The sequence below is a fragment of the Pseudophryne corroboree genome, chromosome 2 (assembly GCF_028390025.1).
Source record: "Pseudophryne corroboree isolate aPseCor3 chromosome 2, aPseCor3.hap2, whole genome shotgun sequence".
Classification (NCBI taxonomy): domain Eukaryota; kingdom Metazoa; phylum Chordata; class Amphibia; order Anura; family Myobatrachidae; genus Pseudophryne; species Pseudophryne corroboree.
In genome coordinates, this window is record NC_086445.1 from 79,686,249 (window position 1) to 79,708,164 (window position 21,916).

Genomic DNA, 21,916 nt, shown 5'->3' on the forward strand with positions numbered 1-21,916 from the left:
GCATGACCACTTTCCACGTGAGGTATTTTAGCTCTACGGATTTCAGTGGCTCAACCCAATGCGACTTCAGGAAATCCAACACCACGTTGAGATCCCACGGTGCCACTAGAGGCACAAACGGGGGCTGAATATGCAGCACTCCCTTAACAAAAGTCTGAACTTCAGGCAGTGAAGCCAGATCTTTTTGGAAGAAAATGTACAGAGCCGAAATCTGGACCTTAATGGAACCCAATTTTAGGCCCGTAGTCACTCCTGACTGTAGGAAGTGCAGAAATCCACCCAGTTGAAATTCCTCCGTTGGGGCCTTCCTGGCCTCACACCAAGCAACATATTTTTGCCATATGCGGTGTTTTTCGATCACATCTTTCCTAGCCTCAATCAGCGTAGGAATGACTTCCTCCGGAATGCCTTTTTCCTTTAGGATCCGGTGTTCAACCGCCATGCCGTCAAACACAGCCGTGTTAAGTCTTGGAACAGGCAGGGCCCCTGCTGCAGCAGGTCCTGTCTGAACGGCAGAGGCCATGGGTCCTCTGAGATCATTTCTTGAAGTTCTGGGTACCAAGCTCTTCCTGGCCAATCCGGAACCACGAGTATAGTTCTTACTCCTCTCCGTCTTAGTATTCTCAGTACCTTGGGTATGAGAGGCAAAGGAAGGAACACATACACCGACTGGTACACCCACGGTGTTACCAGAGCGTCCACAGCTATCGCCTGAGGGTCCCTTGACCTGGCGCAATATCTTTTTAGCTTTTTGTTGAGGCGGGACGCCATCAAGTCCACCTGTGGCCTTTCCCAATGGTGTACAATCATTTTGAAGACTTCTGGATGAAGTCCCCACTCTCCCGGGTGGAGGTCGTGCCTGCTGAGAAAGTCTGCTTCCCAGTTGTCCACTCCGGGAATGAACACTGCTGACAGTGCTAACCCATGATTTTCCGCCCATCGGAAAATCCTTGTGGCTTCTGCCATCACCATCCTGCTTCTTGTGCCGCCCTGCTGGTTTACATGGGCGACCGCCGTGATGTTGTCTGACTGGATCAGCACCGGCTGGTGTTGAAGCAGGGTCTAGCCTGACTTAGGGCATTGTGAATGGCCCTTAGTCCCAGAATATTTATGTGTAGGGAAGTCTCCTGACTTGACCATAGTCCTTGGAAGTTTCTTCCCTGTGTGACTGCCCCCCCAGCCTCGAAGGCTGGCATCCGTGGTCACCAGGAACCAGTCCTGTATGCCGAATCTGCGGCCCTCTAGAAGATGAGCACTCTGCAGCCACCACAACAGCAGAGACACCCTGGCCCTTGGGGACAGGGTTATCAGCCAATGCATCTGTAGATGCGACCCGGACCACTTGTCCAACAGATCCCACTGGAAGATCCTTGCATGGAACCTGCCGAATGGAATTTCTTCGTAAGAAGCAACCATCTTTCCCAGGACTCGCGTGCATTGATGCACCGACACCTGTATTTGTATTAGGAGGTCTCTGACTAGAGATGACAACTCCTTGGCCTTCTCCTCCGGGAGAAACCCTTTTTCCTGTTCTGTGTCCAGAACCATACCCAGGAACAGTAGACGCGTCGTAGGAACCAGCTGCGACTTTGGACTATTCAGAATCCAGCCGTGCTGTTGTAGCACTTCCCGAGATAGTGCTACTCCGACAAACAACTGCTCCCTGGACCTCGCCTTTATAAGGAGATCGTCCAAGTACGGGATAATTATACCTCCCCCTTTTCTTTTTTTTGAAGGAGTATCATCATTTCGGCCATTACCTTGGTAAATACCCTCGGTGCCGGGGACAGACCAACGGCAACGTCTGGAATTGGTAATGACAGTCCTGTACCACAATTTTGAGGTACTCCTGGTGAGGAGGGTAAATGGGGACATGCAGGTAAGCATCCTTGATGTCCAGTGATACCATGTAATCCCCTTCGTCCAGGCTTGCAATAACCGCCTTGAGCGATTCCATTTTGAACTTGAACCTTCGTATATAAGTGTTCAAGGATTTCAATTTTAGAATGGGTCTCACTGAACCGTCTGGTTTTGGTACCCCCAACATTGTGGAATAGTAACCCCGGCTTTGTTGAAGGAGGGGTACCTTGATTATCACCTGCTGGAAGTACAGCTTGTGAATTGCCGCCAGTACTACCTCTCCTCGAGGGCAGCAGGCAAGGCTGATTTGAGGTAACGGCGAGGGGGAATCGCCTCGAACTCCAGCTTGTATCCCTGTGATACTACTTGCAGAACCCAGGGATCCACCTGTGAGCGAGCCCAATGGTCGCTGAAGTTCCCGAGACGCGCCCCCACCGCACCTGGCTCCACCTGTGGAGCCCCAGCGTCATGCGGTGGACTCAGAGGAAGCGGGGGAAGATTTTTGATCCTGGGAACTGGCTGTCTGGTGCAGCTTTTTCCCTCTTCCCTTGTCTCTGTGCAGAAAGGAAGCGCCTTTGACCCGCTTGCTTTTCTGAAGCCGAAAGGACTGTACCTTATAATACGGTGCTTTCTTAGGCTGTGAGGAAACTTGAGGTAAATTTTTTCCTTCCCAGCTGTTGCTGTGGATATGAGGTCCCAGAGACCATCCCCAAACAATTCCTCACCCTTATAAGGCAGAATCTTCATGTGCCTTCTAAAGTCAGCATCGCCTGTCCACTGCCGGGTCCCCTAATACCCTCCTGGCCGAATGGACATTGCATTAATTCTGGATGCCAGCCGGCAAATATCCCTCTGTGCATCCCTCATATATAAGACGACGCCTTTAATATGCTCTATGGTTAGCAAATAGTATCCCTGTCCTAACAGGGTAATAGACCACGCTGCAGCAGCACTATCCATACTGAGGCAATTGCAGGTCTCAGTATAGTACCTGAGTGTGTATATACAGACTTCAGGATAGCCTCCTGCTTTTTATCAGCAGGCTCCTTCAAAGTGGCCGTATTCTAAGACGGCAGTGCCACCTTTTTTGACAAACGTGTGAGCGCCTTATCCACCCTAGGGGATATCTCCCAACGTGACCTATCCTCTGGCGGGAAAGGGTACGCCATCAGTAACTTTTTAGAAATTACCAGTTTCTTATCGGGGAAACCCACGCTTCTTCACACACTTCATTCACTCATCTGATGGGGGAACAAAACACTGTCTGCTTTTTCTCCCCAAACATAAAACCCCCTTTTTTTTTTGGTACCTGGGTTAATGTCAGAAATGTGTAACACATTTTTCATTGCCGAGATCATGCAACGGATGTTCCTAGTGGATTGTGTATATGTCTCAACCTCGTCGACACTGGAGTCAGACTCCGTGTCGACATCTGTGTCAGCCATCTGAGGTAGCGGGCGTTTTTGAGCCCCTGATGGCCTTTGAGACGCCTGGGCAGGCGCGGGTTGAGAAGCCGGCTGTCCCACAGCTGTTACGTCATCCAGCCTTTTATGTAAGGAGTTGACACTGTCGGTTAATACCTTCCACCTATCCATCCACTCTGGTGTCGGCCCCACAGGGGGCGACATCACATTTATCGGCATCTGCTCCGCCTCCACATAAGCCTCCTCATCAACCATGTCGACACAGCCGTACCGACACACCGCACATACACAGGGAATGCTCTGACTGAGAACAGGACCCCACAAAGTCCTTTGGGGAGACAGAGAGAGAGTATGCCAGCACACACCAGAGCGCTATATAATGCAGGGATTCACACTACCCACAGTGATTTTTCCCTTATAGCTACTATAATACACAGATTTGCACCTAAATTTAGTGCCCCCCCTCTCTTTTTAACCCTTTGAGCCTGAAAACTACAGGGGAGAGCCTGGGGAGCTGTCTTCCAGCTGCACTGTGAAGAGAAAATGGCGCCAGTGTGCTGAGGGAGATAGCCCCGCCCCTTTTTCGGCAGACTTTTCTCCTGCTTTTTTATGGATCCTGGCAGGGGTATTTTACACATATATAGCCTCTAGGACTATATATTGTGCTTATTTTGCCAGACAAGGTGTTAATATTGCTGCTCAGGGCGCCCCCCACCAGCGCCCTGCACCCATCAGTGATCAGTGACCGCAGGGGGTGACATCACATTTATCGGCATCTGCTCCGCCTCCACATAAGCCTCCTCATCAAACATGTCGACACAGCCGTACCGACACACCGCACACACACAGGGAATGCTCTGACAGAGGACAGGACCCCACAAAGCCCTTTGGGGAGACAGAGAGAGTATGCCAGCACACACCAGAGCGCTATATAACACAGGGATGAACACTATAACTGAGTGATTTTCCCTTATAGCTGCTTATATATATACTGCTGCGCCTAAATTTAGTGCCCCCCCTCTCTTTTTTACCCTTTGTAGTCTTGAAACTGCAGGGGAGAGCCTGGGAGCGATCCTTCCAGCGGAGCTGTGAGGGAAAAATGGCGCCAGTGTGCTGAGGTAGATAGCCCCGCCCCTTTTTCGGCGGGCTTCTCCCACTTTCTTATGGATCCTGGCAGGGGTATTTTTCACATATATAGCCTCTAGGACTATATATTGTGATTATTTTGCCAGCCAAGGTGTTAATATTGCTGCTCAGGGCGCGCCCCCCCCCCCCCCCCCAGCGCCCTGCACCCATCAGTGACCGGAGTGTGAGGTGTGCATGAGGAGCAATGGCGCACAGCTGCAGTGCTGTGCGCTACTTTGTTGAAGACCGAAGTCTTCTGCTGCCGATTTTCAGGACCATCTTCTTGCTTCTGGCTCTGTAAGGGGGACGGCGGCGCGGCTCCGGGACCGGACGATCGAGGTCGGGCCCTGTGTTCGATCCCTCTGGAGCTAATGGTGTCCAGTAGCCTAAGAAGCCCAAGCTAGCTGCAAGCAGGTAGGTTCGCTTCTTCTCCCCTTAGTCCCTCGTAGCAGTGAGTCTGTTGCCAGCAGATCTCACTGAAAATAAAAAACCTAAAAATAAGAATTTACTTACCGATAATTCTATTTCTTATAGTCCGTAGTGGATGCTGGGGACTCCGAAAGGACCATGGGGAATAGCGGCTCCGCAGGAGACTGGGCACAAAGTAAAAGCTTTAGGACTAGCTGGTGTGCACTGGCTCCTCCCCCTATGACCCTCCTCCAAGCCTCAGTTAGGATACTGTGCCCGGACGAGCGTACACAATAAGGAAGGATTTTGAATCCCGGGTAAGACTCATTACCAGCCACACCAATCACACCGTACAACTTGTGATCTGAACCCAGTTAACAGCATGATAACAGAAGGAGCCTCTGAAAAGATGGCTCACAACAACAATAACCCGATTTTTGTAACAATAACTATGTACAAGTAATGCAGACAATCCGCACTTGGGATGGGCGCCCAGCATCCACTACGGACTATGAGAAATAGAATTATCGGTAAGTAAATTCTTATTTTCTCTAACGTCCTAGTGGATGCTGGGGACTCCGAAAGGACCATGGGGATTATACCAAAGCTCCCAAACGGGCGGGAGAGTGCGGATGACTCTGCAGCACCGAATGAGAGAACTCCAGGTCCTCCTCAGCCAGGGTATCAAATTTGTAGAATTTAGCAAACGTGTTTGCCCCTGACCAAGTAGCTGCTCGGCAAAGTTGTAAAGCCGAGACCCCTCGGGCAGCCGCCCAAGATGAGCCCACTTTCCGTGTGGAATGGGCTTTTACAGATTTTGGCTGTGGCAGGCCTGCCACAGAATGTGCAAGCTGAATTGTACTGCAAATCCAACGAGCAATCGTCTGCTTAGAAGCAGGAGCACCCAGCTTGTTGGGTGCATACAGGATAAACAGCGAGTCAGATTTTCTGACTCCAGCCGTCCTGGAAACATATATTTTCAGGGCCCTGACTACGTCCAGCAACTTGGAATCCTCCAAGTCCCTAGTAGCCGCAGGCACCACAATAGGTTGGTTTAAGTGAAATGCTGAAAACACCTTAGGGAGAAATTGAGGACGAGTCCTCAATTCCGCCCTGTCCGAATGGAAAATCAGATAAGGGCTTTTACAGGATAAAGCCGCCAATTCTGACACGCGCCTGGCCCAGGCCAGGGCCAACAGCATGACCACTTTCCATGTGAGATATTTTAACTCCACAGATTTAAGTGGTTCAAACCAATGTGACTTTTGGAATCCAAAAAAAAAAACTACATTGAGATCCCAAGTGCCACTGGAGGCACAAAAGGAGGCTGTATATGCAGTACCCCTTTTACAAACGTCTGAACTTCAGGGACTGAAGCTAGTTCTTTTTGGAAGAAAATTGACAGGGCCGAAATTTGAACCTTAATGGACCCCAATTTCAGGCCCATAGACACTCCTGTTTGCAGGAAATGTAGGAATCGACCCAGTCGAATTTCCACCGTTGGGCCTTACTGGCCTCGCACCACGCAACATATTTTCGCCAATTGCGGTGATAATATTTTTGCGGTTACATCCTTCCTGGCTTTGCTCAGGATAGGGATGACTTCATCCGGAATGCCCTTTTTCCTTCAGGATCCGGCGTTCAACCGCCATGCCGTCAAACGCAGCCGCGGTAAGTCTTGGAACAGACAGGGTCCTTGCTGGAGCAGGTCCCTTCTTAGAGGTAGAGGCCACGGATCCTCCGTGAGCATCTCTTGAAGTTCCGGTTACCAAGTCCTTCTTGGCCAATCCGGAGCCACGACTATAGTGCTTACTCCTCACCATCTTATCAATCTCAGTACCTTGGGTATGAGAGGCAGAGGAGGAAACACATACCCTGACTGGTACACCCACGGTGTTACCAGAGCGTCTACAGCTATTGCCTGAGGGTCCCTGGACCTGGCGCAATACCTGTCGAGTTTTTCCCAACGGTTTATAATCCTGTGGAAGACTTCTGGGTGAAGTCCCCACTCTCCCCGGGTGGAGGTCGTGCTGAGGAAGTCTGCTTCCCAGTTGTCCACTCCCGGAATGAATACTGCTGACAGTGCTATCCCATGATTTTCCGCCCAGCGAAGAATCCTTGCAGCTTCTGTCATTGCCCTTCTGCTTCTTGTGCCACCCTGTCTGTTTACGTGGGTGACTGCCGTGATGTTGTCCGACTGGATCAACACCGGCTGTCCTTGAAGCAAAGGTCTTGCTAAGCTTAGAGCATTGTAAATGTCCCTTAGCTTCAGGATATTTATGTGAAGTGATGTCTCCAGGCTTGACCATAAGTCCTGGATATTCCTTCCCTGTGTGACTGCTCCCCAGCCTCGCAGGCTGGCATCCGTGGTTACCAGGACCCAGTCCTGAATGCCGAATCTGCGGCCCTCTAGAAGATGAGCACTCTGCAACCACCACAGGAGGGACACCCTTGTCCTTGGTGACAGGGTTATCCGCTGATGCATCTGAAGATGCGACCCGGACCATTTGTCCAGCAGGTCCCACTGGAAAGTTCTTGCGTGGAATCTGCCAAATGGGATTGCTTCGTAGGAAGCCCCCATTTTACCCAGAACCCTTGTGCATTGATGCACTGAGACTTGGCTCGGTTTGAGGAGGTTCCTGACTAGCTCGGATAACTCCCTGGCTTTCTCCTCCGGGAGAAACACCTTTTTCTGGACTGTGTCCAGGATCATCCCTAGGAACAGAAGACACGTCGACGGAACCAGCTGCGATTTTGGAATATTGAGAATCCAATCGTGCTGCCGCAACACTATCTGAGATAGTGCTACACCGACCTCCAACTGTTCCCTGGATCTTACCCTTATCAGGGAATCGTCCAAGTAAGGGATAACTAAAATTCCCTTCCTTCGAAGGAACATCATCATTTCGGCCATTACCTTGGTAAAGACCCGGGGTGCCGTGGACCCTCCCTACGGCAGCGTCTGAACTGATAGTGACAGTTCTGTACCATAAACCTGAGGTACCCTTGGTGAGAAGGGTAAATTTTGACATGAAGGTAAGCATCCTTGATGTCCCGAGACATCATGTAGTCCCCTTCTTCCAGGTTCGCAATCACTGCTCTGAGTGACTCAATCTTGAATTTGAACCTCTGTATGTAAGTGTTCAAAGATTTTAGATTTTAGAATCGGTCTCACGAGCCGTCTGGCTTCGGTACCACAATAGTGTGGAATAATACCCCGTTCCCTGTTGCAGGAGGGGTACCTTGATTATCACCTGCTGGGAATACAGCTTGTGAATGGCTTCCAAAACTGCCTCCCTGTCCGAGGGAGACGTCGGTAAAGTCGACTTTTGGAAACGGCGAGGGGGAGACGTCTCGAATTCCAATATGTACCCCTGAGATATTACCTGAAGGATCCAGGGGTCTACTTGCGAGTGAGCTCACTGCGCACTGAAATTCATTGAGAACGGGCCCCCACCGTGCCTGAGCTTGTAAAGCCCTAGCGTCATACTGAGGGCTTGGCAGAGGCTGGAAAGGGTTTCTGTTCCTGGGAACTGGCTGATCTCTTCAGCCTTTTTCCTCTCCCTCTGTCACAAGCAGAAAAGAGGAACCTTTTGTCCGCTTGCCAACAAAGGACTGCGCCTGATAATACGGCGTCTTATTTTGAGAGGCGACAAATGTGGATTTCCCAGCTGTTGCCGTGGCCACCAGGTCTAAAAGACCGACCCCAAATGTCCCCTTTCAAAGGCAATACTTCCAAATGACGTTTGGAATCCGCATCACCTGACCATTTTACTGGTAGAATTGGACAACGCACTTATACTTGATGCCAGTCGGCAATTATTCCGCTGTGCATCATGCATATATAGAAATGCATCTTTTAAATGCTCTATAGGCAATAATATACTATCCTTATCTAGGATATCAATATTTCCAGTCAGGGAATCCGACCATGCCAACCCAGCACTGCACCTCCAGGCTGAGGCGATAGCTGGTCGCAGTATAACACCAGTATGTGTGTAAATACCTTTTTTTGGATACCCTCCTGCTTTCTATCAGCAGGATCCTTAAGGGCGGCCATCTCATGAGAGGGTAGAGCCCTTGTTCTTACAAGCGTGTGAGCGCCTTATCCCCCCTAGGGGGTGTTTCCCAATGCATCCTAACCTCTGGCGGGAAAGGGTATGCAGCCAATACTTTTTAAGAAATTATTAATTGTTATCGGGGGGAAACCCACGCATCATCACACATTTTATTTCTCAGATTCAGGAAAACTACAGGTAGTTTTTCCCTCACCGAACATAATACCCCTTTTTTGGTGGTACTCGTATTTAGTGATGAGCGGGTTCGGTTTTACTCGGTTTTACTCGGTTTTACTCGGTTCTCAAAACGGCATCTTATTGGCTCACGGATGTCACGTGTTTTGGATAGCCAATAAGATGCCGTTTTGAGAACCGAGTAAAACCGAGTAAAACCGAGTAAAACCGAACCTCGCTCATCACTACCGTATTATCAGAAATGTATAAAACATTTTCCATTGTCTCAATCATGTAACGTGTGGCCCTACTGGAAATCACGGTTGTCTCTTCACCGTCGACACAGGAGTCAGTATCCGTGTCGGCGTCTGTATCTGCCATCTGCCTGACGGCCTATGAGACGTCTGGACAGGCACAAGCTGAGTAGCCGGCTGTCTCATGTCAACCACTGTTTTTTTATATAGAGCTGACACTGTCACGTAATTTTCAACAGTACATCCACTCAGGTGTCGACCCCCTAGGGGGTGACATCACTGTTACAGACACTCTGCTCCGCCTCCACATCATGTTCCTCCTCATACATGTCGACACACACGTACCGACACCCAGCACACACACAGGGAATGCTCTGATAGAGGACAGGACCCACTTAGCCCTTTGGGGAGACAGAGGGAGAGTTTGCCAGCACACACCAGAGCGCTATATATGTATAGGGACAACCTTACAATAAGTGTCTATCCCTTATAGCTGCTTATATCTGTTATTTTGCCAAATAAGTGCCCCCCTCTCTTTTTTACCCTGTTTCTGTAGTTGCAGGATGCAGGGGAGATTCTGGGAGCCTTCCTACCAGCGGAGCTGTGTGGGAAAAATGGCGCTGTGTGCTGAGGAGATAGGCCCCGCCCCCTTCACGGCGGGCTCTTCTCCCGCTTTTTACTGGAAAACTGGCAGGGGTTAAATACATCCATATAGCCCAGGAGCTATATGTGATGTATTTTTCGCCAACTAAGGTAAATTCATTGCTTCCCAGGACGCCCCCCCCCCAGCGTCCTGCACCCTCAGTGACCGGAGTGTGAAGTGTGCTGAGAGCAATGGCGCACAGCTGCAGTGCTGTGCGCTACCTTATGAAGACAGGAAAGTCTTCTGCCGCCGATTTATGGACCTCTTCTTGCTTCAGCATCTGTATGGGGGCCGGCGGCGCGGCTCCGGGACCCATCCATGGCTGGGCCTGTGATCGTCCCTCTGGAGCTAATGTCCAGTAGCCTAAGAAACCCAATCCACTCTGCACGCAGGTGAGTTCGTTTCTCTCCCCTAAGTCCCTCGATGCAGTGAGCCTGTTGCCAGCAGGTCTCACTGAAAATAAAAAACCTATTTAAACTTTTACTCTAAGCAGCTCAGGAGAGCCACCTAGATTGCACCCTTCTCGTTCGGGCACAAAATCTTAACTGAGGCTTGGAGGAGGGTCATAGGGGGAGGAGCCAGTGCACACCAGCTAGTCCTAAAGCTTTTACTTTGTGCCCAGTCTCCTGCGGAGCCGCTATTCCCCATGGTCCTTTCGGAGTCCCCAGCATCCACTAGGACGTTAGAGAAATATACTTTCCTTTCTAGGAGCTCAGGAGAGCCCCTAGTGTGCATCCAGCTCAGCCGGGCACAAGATTCTAACTGAGGTCTGGAGGAGGGTCATAGTGGGAGGAGCCAGTGCACACCAGGTAGTCTTAAAGCTTTCTTTAGTTGTGCCCAGTCTCCTGCGGAGCCGCTATTCCCCATGGTTCTTACGGAGTTCCCAGCATCCACTAGGACGTCAGAGAAAGGGGTATTACCTCCATGGAGCATTGCTTTCATCCCTAACTTTAGGGTCTGTAGATGAGGGTGGATTTCAGTAAGACAGAATCTACTCTCTCTCACACACAGCCTAGATACATATAGGTCACACACAGGACACAGCCTGTCAGCCATTTTGTCACATCTAAGCTGAAAGAATACAAAGTTATATATATACACAGTCACTTAAAATCATTATTAGTGATTATTTCTGCAGGTAATCACCACACCTTAGATCACATATAATTTGTGATTCTCCTTTCTGCGTTTAAACATGACATGGGAGACATACTATACCATCATTTTCTATTTTTGTTCTTCGTTTATGATTCTCCACCACACAATGGAGTGATACTCTGCATCTTTGCACAGCGTGTGAAGAACAGGACCTATACTTATGGCTATGACATAATGACACAGGAGGATGCCACACATAAATCAGAGGTACACATGAAATTGGAAGAGAAGAGAAAATAGCTGAAAATGGATCACAACTTGCACAAGTGTGTGACAAACTGGTGTGATAAGTTATAAGCAGTGCATCCAGTGGATGATAAATTGAGAAGCTCATGAGGAGCGGTATAAAAGACACATCAAGTAAATTAGGGAAGGGGGTTGGAGCAGGACAATGTAATTAACCTTACAAAAAATGGCGGTGCCCTGTGGTGCGGATGCGGATGCCGCCTATGCCAGGCTGTGCTCAGCAGCTACAGAGAGGCTGTAACGTGCAGTCGTGCAGTGCCAGTGAGTGAGAGGCGCAGCTCAGTCTCAGAGCGCGCGTGCACTGCACATTCTGGGGGTTGATGCGACGTCCGTCCCCATTGTACGCACCGCCGGCGGCGCAGCCCCGAGCATTCCCTCCGCAAGCACTGGTTTGTGGGCTGGAGGTGGAGGCGGAGCTCTCCGCGCTAAGACTGACAGGTCTGTGTGTTGCCGGCCACGCGCTGCGCCAGCGTTCCGCTCCCAGGGTCCCCTTATTCCGGGAGAATCCCGGAATGCGGGTGAGGGGAAAAGCCTCCTAGGTATAACCCCTCTCCTAGCCTGTACATACGAATGAGAACTGCTACTGAGTATACAACACCAGGGTGTATATGTAATAGGGTCTGAGTTTGCCGGAGGTGTGGTATGTTGGCCGAGCATGGCCGTATTTTTAAAGCACCAATCATTTACAAGGCAAAAGCAACCAGGTTTTGACTTGTAAATAAGTGCCACTTTAAAAATACAGCCATTCTCAGTCGACATCCCGCACCTCTAGCAAACTCAGATCCTATTACATATACGCCCTGGTGTTGGAGTAGTTAGCACTGCAGCGCTGAGTATGATCCTGACCAAGGGGGTCATTCCAAGTTGATCGCACGCTGCCGATTTTCGCAGCACAGCGATTAAGGTACTACTGCGCATGCACCGCAATGCGCACGCACATCATACAGGTACAAACAGCATTGTTGCTGTGTAATGCTTCTAGCGATGAATCCACTCACACAGCCGTTCGCAAGGAGATTGACAGAAAGAGGGCGTTTATGGGTGTCAACTGACTGTTTTCTGGGTAGTGTTAGGGAAAACGCAGGTGTTTGCAAGGCGGGTGTCTGAAGTCAATTCCGGCACCGGACAGGCTGAAGAGAACTCAAGGGCTGAGTAAGTCCAGAGCTACTCAGAAACTGCAAAAAGCGAAAATACACTCCCCCGTGGGCGGCGACTATACGTTTGCACGGCTGCAAAAAGTAGCTAGCGAGCGATCTACTCGGAATGAGGGCCCGAGTCCTTATCTCCCGTTGCTTCCCTGAATTTCCTCCTGAAGTCATCCTGGCATGTTAATTGCTATGGGGCTTAGGGAAAATATATTGCAAGATCCACTAGGGCATACACTGATGGTTTCGCACCTGTTCTTCTCACCAGCTCTCCTTGAGCTGTGATAAAATGAAGAGAACAGAAGCTTGTGATAACACGCCTGGCACACGCCAGATGTCCCAGCACTTCCTTAGGATCTGCGGTAGATTCTTACCTGTTCTGATGAATTACAAATACGTTAAACCAGCTGGATTCATCCTCCCGTGGCCGCAACATCGTAACTTGTTTATTAACAAACATCCGATACAGCCTTTCATCTGGGATGGACCCTGAAGCAGAACAGAACAATTCCGTAATTAACAACTCATAGCAAAGCAACACTGACAAGTGTGTAATTATACAGCAGGCAGGTACCAGGAGCCTATGTTATTATATTGTACTTTACCATTGCAACAGTAAAACAAAACAAAAAAGTCATGGTAAAGAGGGTCACATGATCCGGGCCTAGGTGTACTGTTTTGGAACTACAAGTCACAGCATACGCTACCTGCTTTTAGACAGCTTACCAATTTCTAGCTTAGGGTGTCTACACTATGTATTATACAAGTAATAATGAACAACACTTACCACAGGATTTCTAATTGGATAGAAGTCGCAGCCGCTGTTTTTTAGCTGCATTAAGCAAGTTTTGGGCCAACCTGCGAGTAACTGAATCGGCCCCATTACTTTTTCCTGCCCCTTTTTCCTTCATTGTGCCACAATTTCCTCAATTCTGCATCTTGGCTGGCAAACAGTTGGCTGACATGTTTTAATGTAAATGGTCTGAAACTAAAACTAATCATACTCTTTTGGGGGCAATCCAATTAGCTGAGGGGGTTTGCCGTGCAGGGAAAAGCTGTGGGTTTCACGCACGGATGGATGGATTATATATATATATATATATATATATATATATATATATATATATATAGACAACGGGCGGTGCGGCACTCCAAGCGACGGGAACAGAAAGTCAGTCATTTTCAACTTTGACTGACTGACTTTCTGTTCCCGTCGCTTGGAGTGCCGTACCGCCCGTTGTCCATGTCTACTCATCGTGAAGGCACCCAGCGCAGCACTGCACTTTAATGGGAGAGCCGGACTGCCGGATATGCAAAAGCCTTCACTCACTGGGCAGTATTCAAAGATATATCACGCCCAATCTCCATTCTAAAGTGATCCCAGTTATCGCGCCTATCGTAATCAGGTTTTGCTGCGTAAAAGGTTGGGCTTCCTCGCTACCCTGGCGGTAGCGAGCTTAAATGATTATAACACGCTCGTCAGCAGAAACAGAATGGGTGTGGAAGGGGGCGAAAAGAACTGAATACTGCCCACTGACTGACTGACTCATCACTAATTCTCTTACTTCCCGATATGTTCGGAAGCTGAAATGTAACATAGGTATTCTTCAGGTGGGAAATAGGAAAACTCAGAAATTAGAATATTAATAAACCTCCCCTAAGGGGATGAAAAGGTGGTTGACATAATGACATCATAACCGATGCATGGCTTGTGATGCGTCAACGAGAACAGCCAAACGGACAATCGGATCAAAATTATGATTGCCCCCCTCAGTGTGTAGAATTTAATAAACTACAAAAATGTTCTTGTCACTTTTTACCGTATCTGCTACAGGTGCTCCTCGGGTAACGCCAAGAACCATGGATTAATATTTACTTACATTAAGACGTCTCAAATGTACATCTCTATAGATTTACAAAACTTTTAACACTCATTTATATTTACAACCGTGAAAATCTGAAATTTCCGTGTGAAGAACGGATAGAACAGCTAGTATGCAATAAAACAGTCTTTTCTCCGCACATGAAACCCCTGGTGCCTTTTATCCCAGGCTTTTTCCTGCGGTTCCTGAAGCTGTGAGGAAAGGGCCCCCTCTGTGGATTAATGCACAGGGTAAGCCCCGCTAACTTAACAGGCGGCCGCGGTAAATTGGATTCCCGCTGTGTCTTTATTCCCACTGCAGTTGACTTGTCACACCGTTACCCGTTCCATCTTTTAGGCTTATTAGTATTCACAATGGAATTGTCTACAATGATCTTTTAAATGCCCAGGCCAAACACACGTGCAGCATTTTAAAAAAAATTTAATTGTTTTTTCTCTGGTGTCTTAATCAAGGCTAAACAACACAAGCAGAGCACCAGTAAGTAGGTGCCGTAGACTGAACAGCCTGTTATTTCCTTTTATATGGGTAACAATAGGTACTCAGCGCTACAGCTCTGACTACATGTTCTCAGCTATTACATTCATTGGATCAAGAGATAGTGTACACTGGTATATGACAGCGCTGGCTGAAACACATTGTACCTGCTAGGAATAACAACCATCAATCATTACTACTATTAGAGCATTCATTCTGTTAATAATAGACAGTGCTATATGTTTAAAAAGCATACATTATATAAAGGAACCATCTAATGGCCTCCCTTTAAGGGTTAACTTTAAACCCAGCGTGGATGTCAGTGGAGTGATTCATTAGAAGGAAACCATTTACTATAAATTGAAAATGAACACAGAAAAGAAAAGAAAAGAAAAGGACTTCATGTAAAATGCCGTATTAGGCTTATGTACATCGTGTACATAGGATAATGCACCCGTACCGGGAAATAGAAGGATGCAGAAGTCTTCTATCTCCATATAAAATCATGAGGGCTGGAGTTAAAGTGCTGTTCTACAGAGCATACAACTACTGCATGCCCTAACCTCTAATGGCCTCATCCTCGCAGAGCCCATGCTTTCTTCCACATAATACAAGAGTAGTAGCCGAGGACAATAAAACATTTGAGTAATGCTTTTACTGCTTAACTAAATTATGAATTGTTTAATACTTAACTATCTTGGTAATAACGTTTAAAAAAAAAAATGTGAGAAAGCCAAGCCACCAACTTGTCATGTAAGGATGGCTCACGCCACCCGGCGCCAGCCTGCGCTCAGATACACCAACATGACGCAGGTGGGCTGTTTTGACATGGGTTTTACTTGAATTGCCACCATGCAGAGTATTGACTAGCGCTCTTGCTATCGCCAGATACTTAAAATCACACGTACAAGAGCCACAGTTATTGCATACATGTAGCGTCGGCAGTTCCAGGCACATGAGTTCAGAGCACCGAGAAAACGCAGATAAATTTTTAGGATTTATTGAGAAATATCTTCAGGGTTAAAGTACAAGAGAAAAACAGGAAATTAACAAGACATACAATTATGAAATGCACAGTTAACTTTAAGTAAAAAAAGGGAAAAAAATCAGAAAGACTATATAGGGGTATATGCAATTGCGGTCGAATTGCCGCAAATGTCGAAAAACGGGGCATTTTCGACACCAAAAAAATATTCGACAATGCAATACAGTACTTTTCGCCAAAAAAACGGACTTTTCAAATTCGACATTTGACAAATTAGACATGTCTGCAATGGTAAAAATGCGGCTTTTCGACTAAAGTATATTCAATTGAAGAATGTCGATTCGACAACAGTGCTTTTCGACAGTAATTTCGTCAATTTCATTCCGCCTCACTTTGCTGGCGGAATCTAATAAAAAAAAATTAAAACATGTTTTTTTTTTGTTTTTTTTTATTGATAATAGCATATCTATTTATATTAGAAGGGATTAGGTACTTGGTTTGTCTATTAGGATTTACAACTATTATTTATATATTTTTTAAAATAATATTTTTTTTTTTAACTGACTAAAATTGAGAGAGCATGGTTTTCAGTGGGAAGGGGTGGGAAGGGGTTAAGATGTAGAAAAAAAATTGGGTGGGGTCCCCCCTCCTAAGCATAACCAGCCTCGGGCTCTTTGAGCCAGTCCTGGTTGTAAACATACGGGGGGGGAAATTGACAGGGAATCCCCCGTATTTTTAGAACCAGCACCGGGCTCTGCGTCCGGTCCTGGTGCAAAAAATATGGGGGACAAAAAGCGTAGGGGTCCCCCATATTTTTTGAACCAGCACCGGGCTCCAGTAGCTGGAGAGATAATGCCACAGCTGGGGGACACTTTTATATCGGTCCCTGCGGCCGTGGCATTAAATCCCCAACTAGTCACCCCTGGCCGGGGTAACCTGGAGGAGTGGGGACCCCTTAAATCACGGGGTCCCCCGCACCAGCCACCCAAGGGCCAGGGGTGAAGCCCGAGGCTGTCCCCCCCATCCATGGGCTGCGGATGGGAGGCTGATAACCTTGTGTAAAATCAAAGAATATTGTTTTTTTGCAGAAGAACTACAAATCCCAGCAAGCCTCCCTGCAAGCTGGTACTTGGAGAACCACAAGTACCAGCATGCGGGGGTAAAACGGGCCCGCTGGTACCTGTAGTTCTACTGCAAAAAAAATACCCAAATAAAAACAGGACACGCACACTGTGAAAGTACAACTTTATTACATACATGCCGACACACACATACTTACCTATGTTCACACGCCGACTGTGTCCACGCGTCTCCAAGTATGTTGACGTCTCCAGAATCCGGGGTACCTGAAAATAAAATTATACTCACCTAAATCCAGTGTGTCCTGTTCTTTTTTTTTGTAATCCACGTACTTGGCAAAAAAAGAAAACGCATACCCGATGCACGAACTGAAAGGGGTCCCATGTTTACACATGGGACCCCTTTCCTCGAATGCTGAGACCCCCCGTGACTCCTGTCACAGAGGGTCCCTTCAGCCAATCAGGGACAAATTGTTATCTGTTCCCTGACTCCAAAGAAGAGCATAAACTGTCCCCCCATTACCGATCACATTCAGGACACAGCATCGCATTCACTTGGATACACAAAATCAAGTCACAGTATGCATAGTCATGACACGTGACTTTGAGGAATCGCGGTAACCCATGGCAACACCACAGGCCCAATCATTTTTGTCCATGCCATTTTCATTTGTTTAATTATTGCAAATATTCTGTTGAATCAAAAATCTAATGCAAAGTCTGATTTCTATTACACAATGGGATACACAATACTGGATGCCAATTCCTTTTGTTGCTTTCAGGTAATTTCAGTGAAAAATATGGGTTCTTCTTTTTTGGCAGAAGGGTACCAACAAATTTGACAACGTCTGTAAAAATATAATACACATCTTGACATTTAGTCATCTTCTGATTTATATTGCCAGTTCCCACTTGAATTTCATCCATGCAACCGGAACAATAATGGCTTATTACATTTCTTTCAGAGAGGTGACTGACGGCCACAGACTTCCTTCAATCACGTCCCAGGTGCCCAGACCCCATTACTGATGAGCAAGCAGTGGAACTGGTAAGAGTTCTGGATAAACAGAAGGCACTTTCCAAAACGCGGCATTTTACTGCTGTTTTTAGAAAACCATTTCCAGCCCTATGTTATTATCAAGACCATATTAAGTTTTTCTTTTTCTTGTTTTTTCTTTTCTTTTTTTTTTTCAAGACATAATTATTTAGGCTGTCTGCTTGATCTCTGTATTTCTCTACCTATTTACCATCCACTTTTATAACTACAGCATAAAAAGGCATAGTCATAAATCCTGTTTCATTTCTTTCTACAGCTTGAAAAAAAAAAAAAAGAAAAGAAAAGAAGCACTTGACATTTGAAAATAAATTGCACTCTGAACTCAAAGATTAAATGTAGTCTGTACAGCAAGTGTAAAATGTAACATTAATTTTAAAATATACTCAGGGTTAAAGAGGCTTTCCTTTTATGTTCTCTGCAGACTTCAAAACACTTTCATAAATTATTTTTTTTACGTCCAATAGACATCATTTCACAGAGAATAACTGAGTAATCCTCCAGTGCTGTCATGCATTCCCCAATGTGCTCATACAATAAAACTCAGACTGGAATAAAAGAAAATCTGGAAAGCCAGATGCTATTTTATTGGGTGTGGATCATAGGGTCGACTACACTTAAGGGCCCCATACACTTATACGACATGACGGTCCGTCATGTCGTATAAGATTTTGTCCAACCTCCCGGCAGCCTCCCCGTTCGCAGGATAGTATTAGATAAATCGTATGCAGTTTTTTTTTTGCATACGATGTATCTTTTACTATCCTATCTATTTACTGCGGGATACGACATATCACGAGTGCAGCACTCGTGATATGTCGGATTTAGGGGGATCCGATCCGATGCCCACAGGAACGCGGATCGGATCGGGGGAAAAGCAACCCGAAAATGCCCGATTTCACCCAATATATCGGGCCGAATGCCCGAATTGGGCTGAAATCGGGCATAATTGGCCTAGTGTATGGGCCCTTTAGGTCGACAGTAAGTAGGTGGACACCTGAAATAGGTCGACATGTACAAAGTTGACATTAAAAAATGTCTACATGAGTTTAAAAAAAAAAAAATTGTGTCGTTTTCTCTGTAGCGTGACCGGGAACCCCAATTAGTGCACCGTGTCCGCTCGCCAGTTTACCGTTCACTTTTATAGTCCACACGGATCGTAAAGTATGAAAAAGTAAAAAAAAAAAAAAAAAATTTGAAAAAGTCATGTCGACCTAGGGACCATGTCGACCTAGAAACAAATGTAATATATCTAGTTATTCAAAATGTTCTACACAGAACGCTTGACTACTGGAATACTGGAAAATGCAATTGTAATAATCAGTGGGAGAGATTGAGTACATGTTTGCAGTGTTTTATGTGAAAAAATAAGATTTTACTCACCGGTAAATCTATTTCTCGTAGTCCGTAGTGGATGCTGGGGACTCCGTAAGGACCATGGGGAATAGACGGGCTCCGCAGGAGACTGGGCACTCTAAAGAAAGATTTAGTACTACCTGGTGTGCACTGGCTCCTCCCTCTATGCCCCTCCTCCAGACCTCAGTTAAGGAAACTGTGCCCGGAAGAGCTGACATTACAAGGAAAGGATTTTAGAATCCAGGGTAAGACTCATACCAGCCACACCAATCACACCGTATAACTCGTGATAACATACCCAGTTAACAGTATGAACAAACAACATAGCATCAACCAAAGGATGCCAATATAACATAACCCTTTATTAAGCAATAACTATATACACGTATTGCAGAAAAAGTCCGCACTTGGGACGGGCGCCCAGCATCCACTACGGACTACGAGAAATAGATTTACCGGTGAGTAAAATCTTATTTTCTCTAACGTCCTAGTGGATGCTGGGGACTCCGTAAGGACCATGGGGATTATACCAAAGCCTCCAAACGGGCGGGAGAGTGCGGATGACTCTGCAGCACCGAATGGGCAAACACAAGGTCCTCCTCAGCCAGGGTATCAAACTTGTAGAATTTTGCAAACGTGTTTGAACCCGACCAAGTAGCAGCTCGGCAAAGCTGTAATGCCGAGACCCCTCAGGCAGCCGCCCAAGAAGAGCCCACCTTCCTTGTGGAATGGGCTTTCACTGATTTCGGATGCGGCAATCCTGCCGCAGAATGAGCCTGCTGAATCGTGTTACAGATCCAGCGCGCAATAGTTTGCTTTGAAGCAGGAGCACCCAGCTTGTTGGATGCATACAGGATAAACAGCGAGTCAGTCTTCCTGACTCCAGCTGTTCTGTTAACATAAATCTTCAAAGCCCGGACCACGTCCAGCAACTTGGATTCCTCCAAGTCACGAGTAGCCGCAGGTACCACAATAGGTTGGTTCAAATGAAACGAAGACACAACCTTTGGTAGAAATTGCGGACGAGTCCGCAATTCTGCCCTGTCCATATGAAAAACCAGATAGGGGCTTTTACATGACAAGGCCGCCAATTCTGACACACGCCTAGCCGACGCTAAGGCCAACAGCATGACTACTTTCCATGTGAGATACGTTAGCTCCACGGTCTTAAGTGGCTCAAACCAGTGGGATTTCAGGAAACCCAAGACCATGTTAAGATCCCAAGGTGCCACCGGTGGCACAAAAGGGGCTGAATATGCAGCACTCCCTTAACAAAGGTCTGAACCTCAGGCAGTGAAGCCAGCTCCTTTTGAAAGGAAATGGATAGGGCCGAAATCTGGACCTTTATGGATCCTAACTTTAGGCCCATAGTCACTCCTGACTGTAGGAAGTGCAGGAATCGACCCAGCTGGAATTCCTCTGTAACATATTCCAAGCAACATATTTTCGCCATATACGGTGATAATGTTTTGCTGTCACGTCTTTCCTAGCCTTTATCAGCGTAGGAATAACTTCATCCGGAATGCCTTTTTCCGCTAGGATCCGGCGTTCAACCGCCATGCCGTCAAACGCAGCCGCGGTAAGTCTTGGAACAGACAGGGCCCTTGTTGTAACAGATCCTGTCTGAGAGGCAGAGGCCATGGGTCCTCTGAGAGCATTTCTTGCAGTTACGGGTACCAAGTCCTTCTTGGCCAATCCGGAGCAATGAATATAGTTCTCACTCCTCTTTTTCTTACAATTCTCAGCACCTTTGGTATGAGAGGAAGAGGAGGAAACACATAGACCGACTGGAACACCCATGGTGTTACTAGTGCGTCCACAGCTATCGCCTGAGGGTCCCTTGACCTGGCGCAATACCTGTTTAGCTTTTTGTTGAGGCGTGACGCCATCATGTCCACCTGTGGGAGTTCCCATCGATTTGCAAGCAGCGTGAAGACTTCCTGATGAAGTCCCCACTCTCCCGGGTGGAGGTCGTGTCTGCTGAGGAAGTCTGCTTCCCAGTTGTCGACCCCCGGAATGAACACTGCTGACAGTGCTTGCACGTGATTCTCCGCCCAACGAAGAATCCTGGTGGCTTCTGCCATCGCCACCCTGCTTCTTGTGCCGCCCTGTCGGTTGACATGGGCCACTGCAGTGATGTTGTCTGACTGAATCAGCACTGGTTGGTCTCGAAGCAGAGGCTCTGCTTGGCTTAGGGCGTTGTATATGGCCCTTTGTTCTAGGATATTTATGTGCAGACAAGTCTCCTGACTTGACCACAGCCCTTGGAAGTTTCTTCCCTGAGTGACTGCCCCCCATCCTCGGAGGCTTGCATCCGTGGTCACCAGGACCCAGTCCTGTATGCCGAACCTGCGGCCCTCGAGGAGGTGAGCACTCTGCAGCCACCACAGAAGAGACACCCTGGCCCTGGGGGACAGGGTGATCAGCCGATGCATCTGAAGATGCGATCCGGACCACTTGTCCAACAGATCCCACTGAAAGATCCTGGCATGGAACCTGCCGAAGGGAATGGCTTCGTATGACGCCACCATCTTTCCCAGGACTCGCGTGCAGTGATGCACCGACACCTGTTTTGGTTTCAGGAGGTCCC

The 21,916-nt window shown here is 47.5% G+C and overlaps 1 protein-coding gene across 2 annotated transcripts in view; it reads right to left on the reverse strand.

Annotated features, from left to right (window-relative positions):
- The window catches only part of MRE11 (MRE11 homolog, double strand break repair nuclease), a 605,744-nt gene that overhangs the window by 482,483 nt on the left and 101,345 nt on the right, over nucleotides 1-21,916 (reverse strand). For both annotated transcript variants that reach the window (XM_063951452.1, XM_063951453.1), the window contains exon 7: nucleotides 12,870-12,984. In XM_063951452.1, coding sequence (XP_063807522.1) covers nucleotides 12,870-12,984 — 115 coding nt within the window. The remainder of the gene's footprint in view (nucleotides 1-12,869; nucleotides 12,985-21,916) is intronic.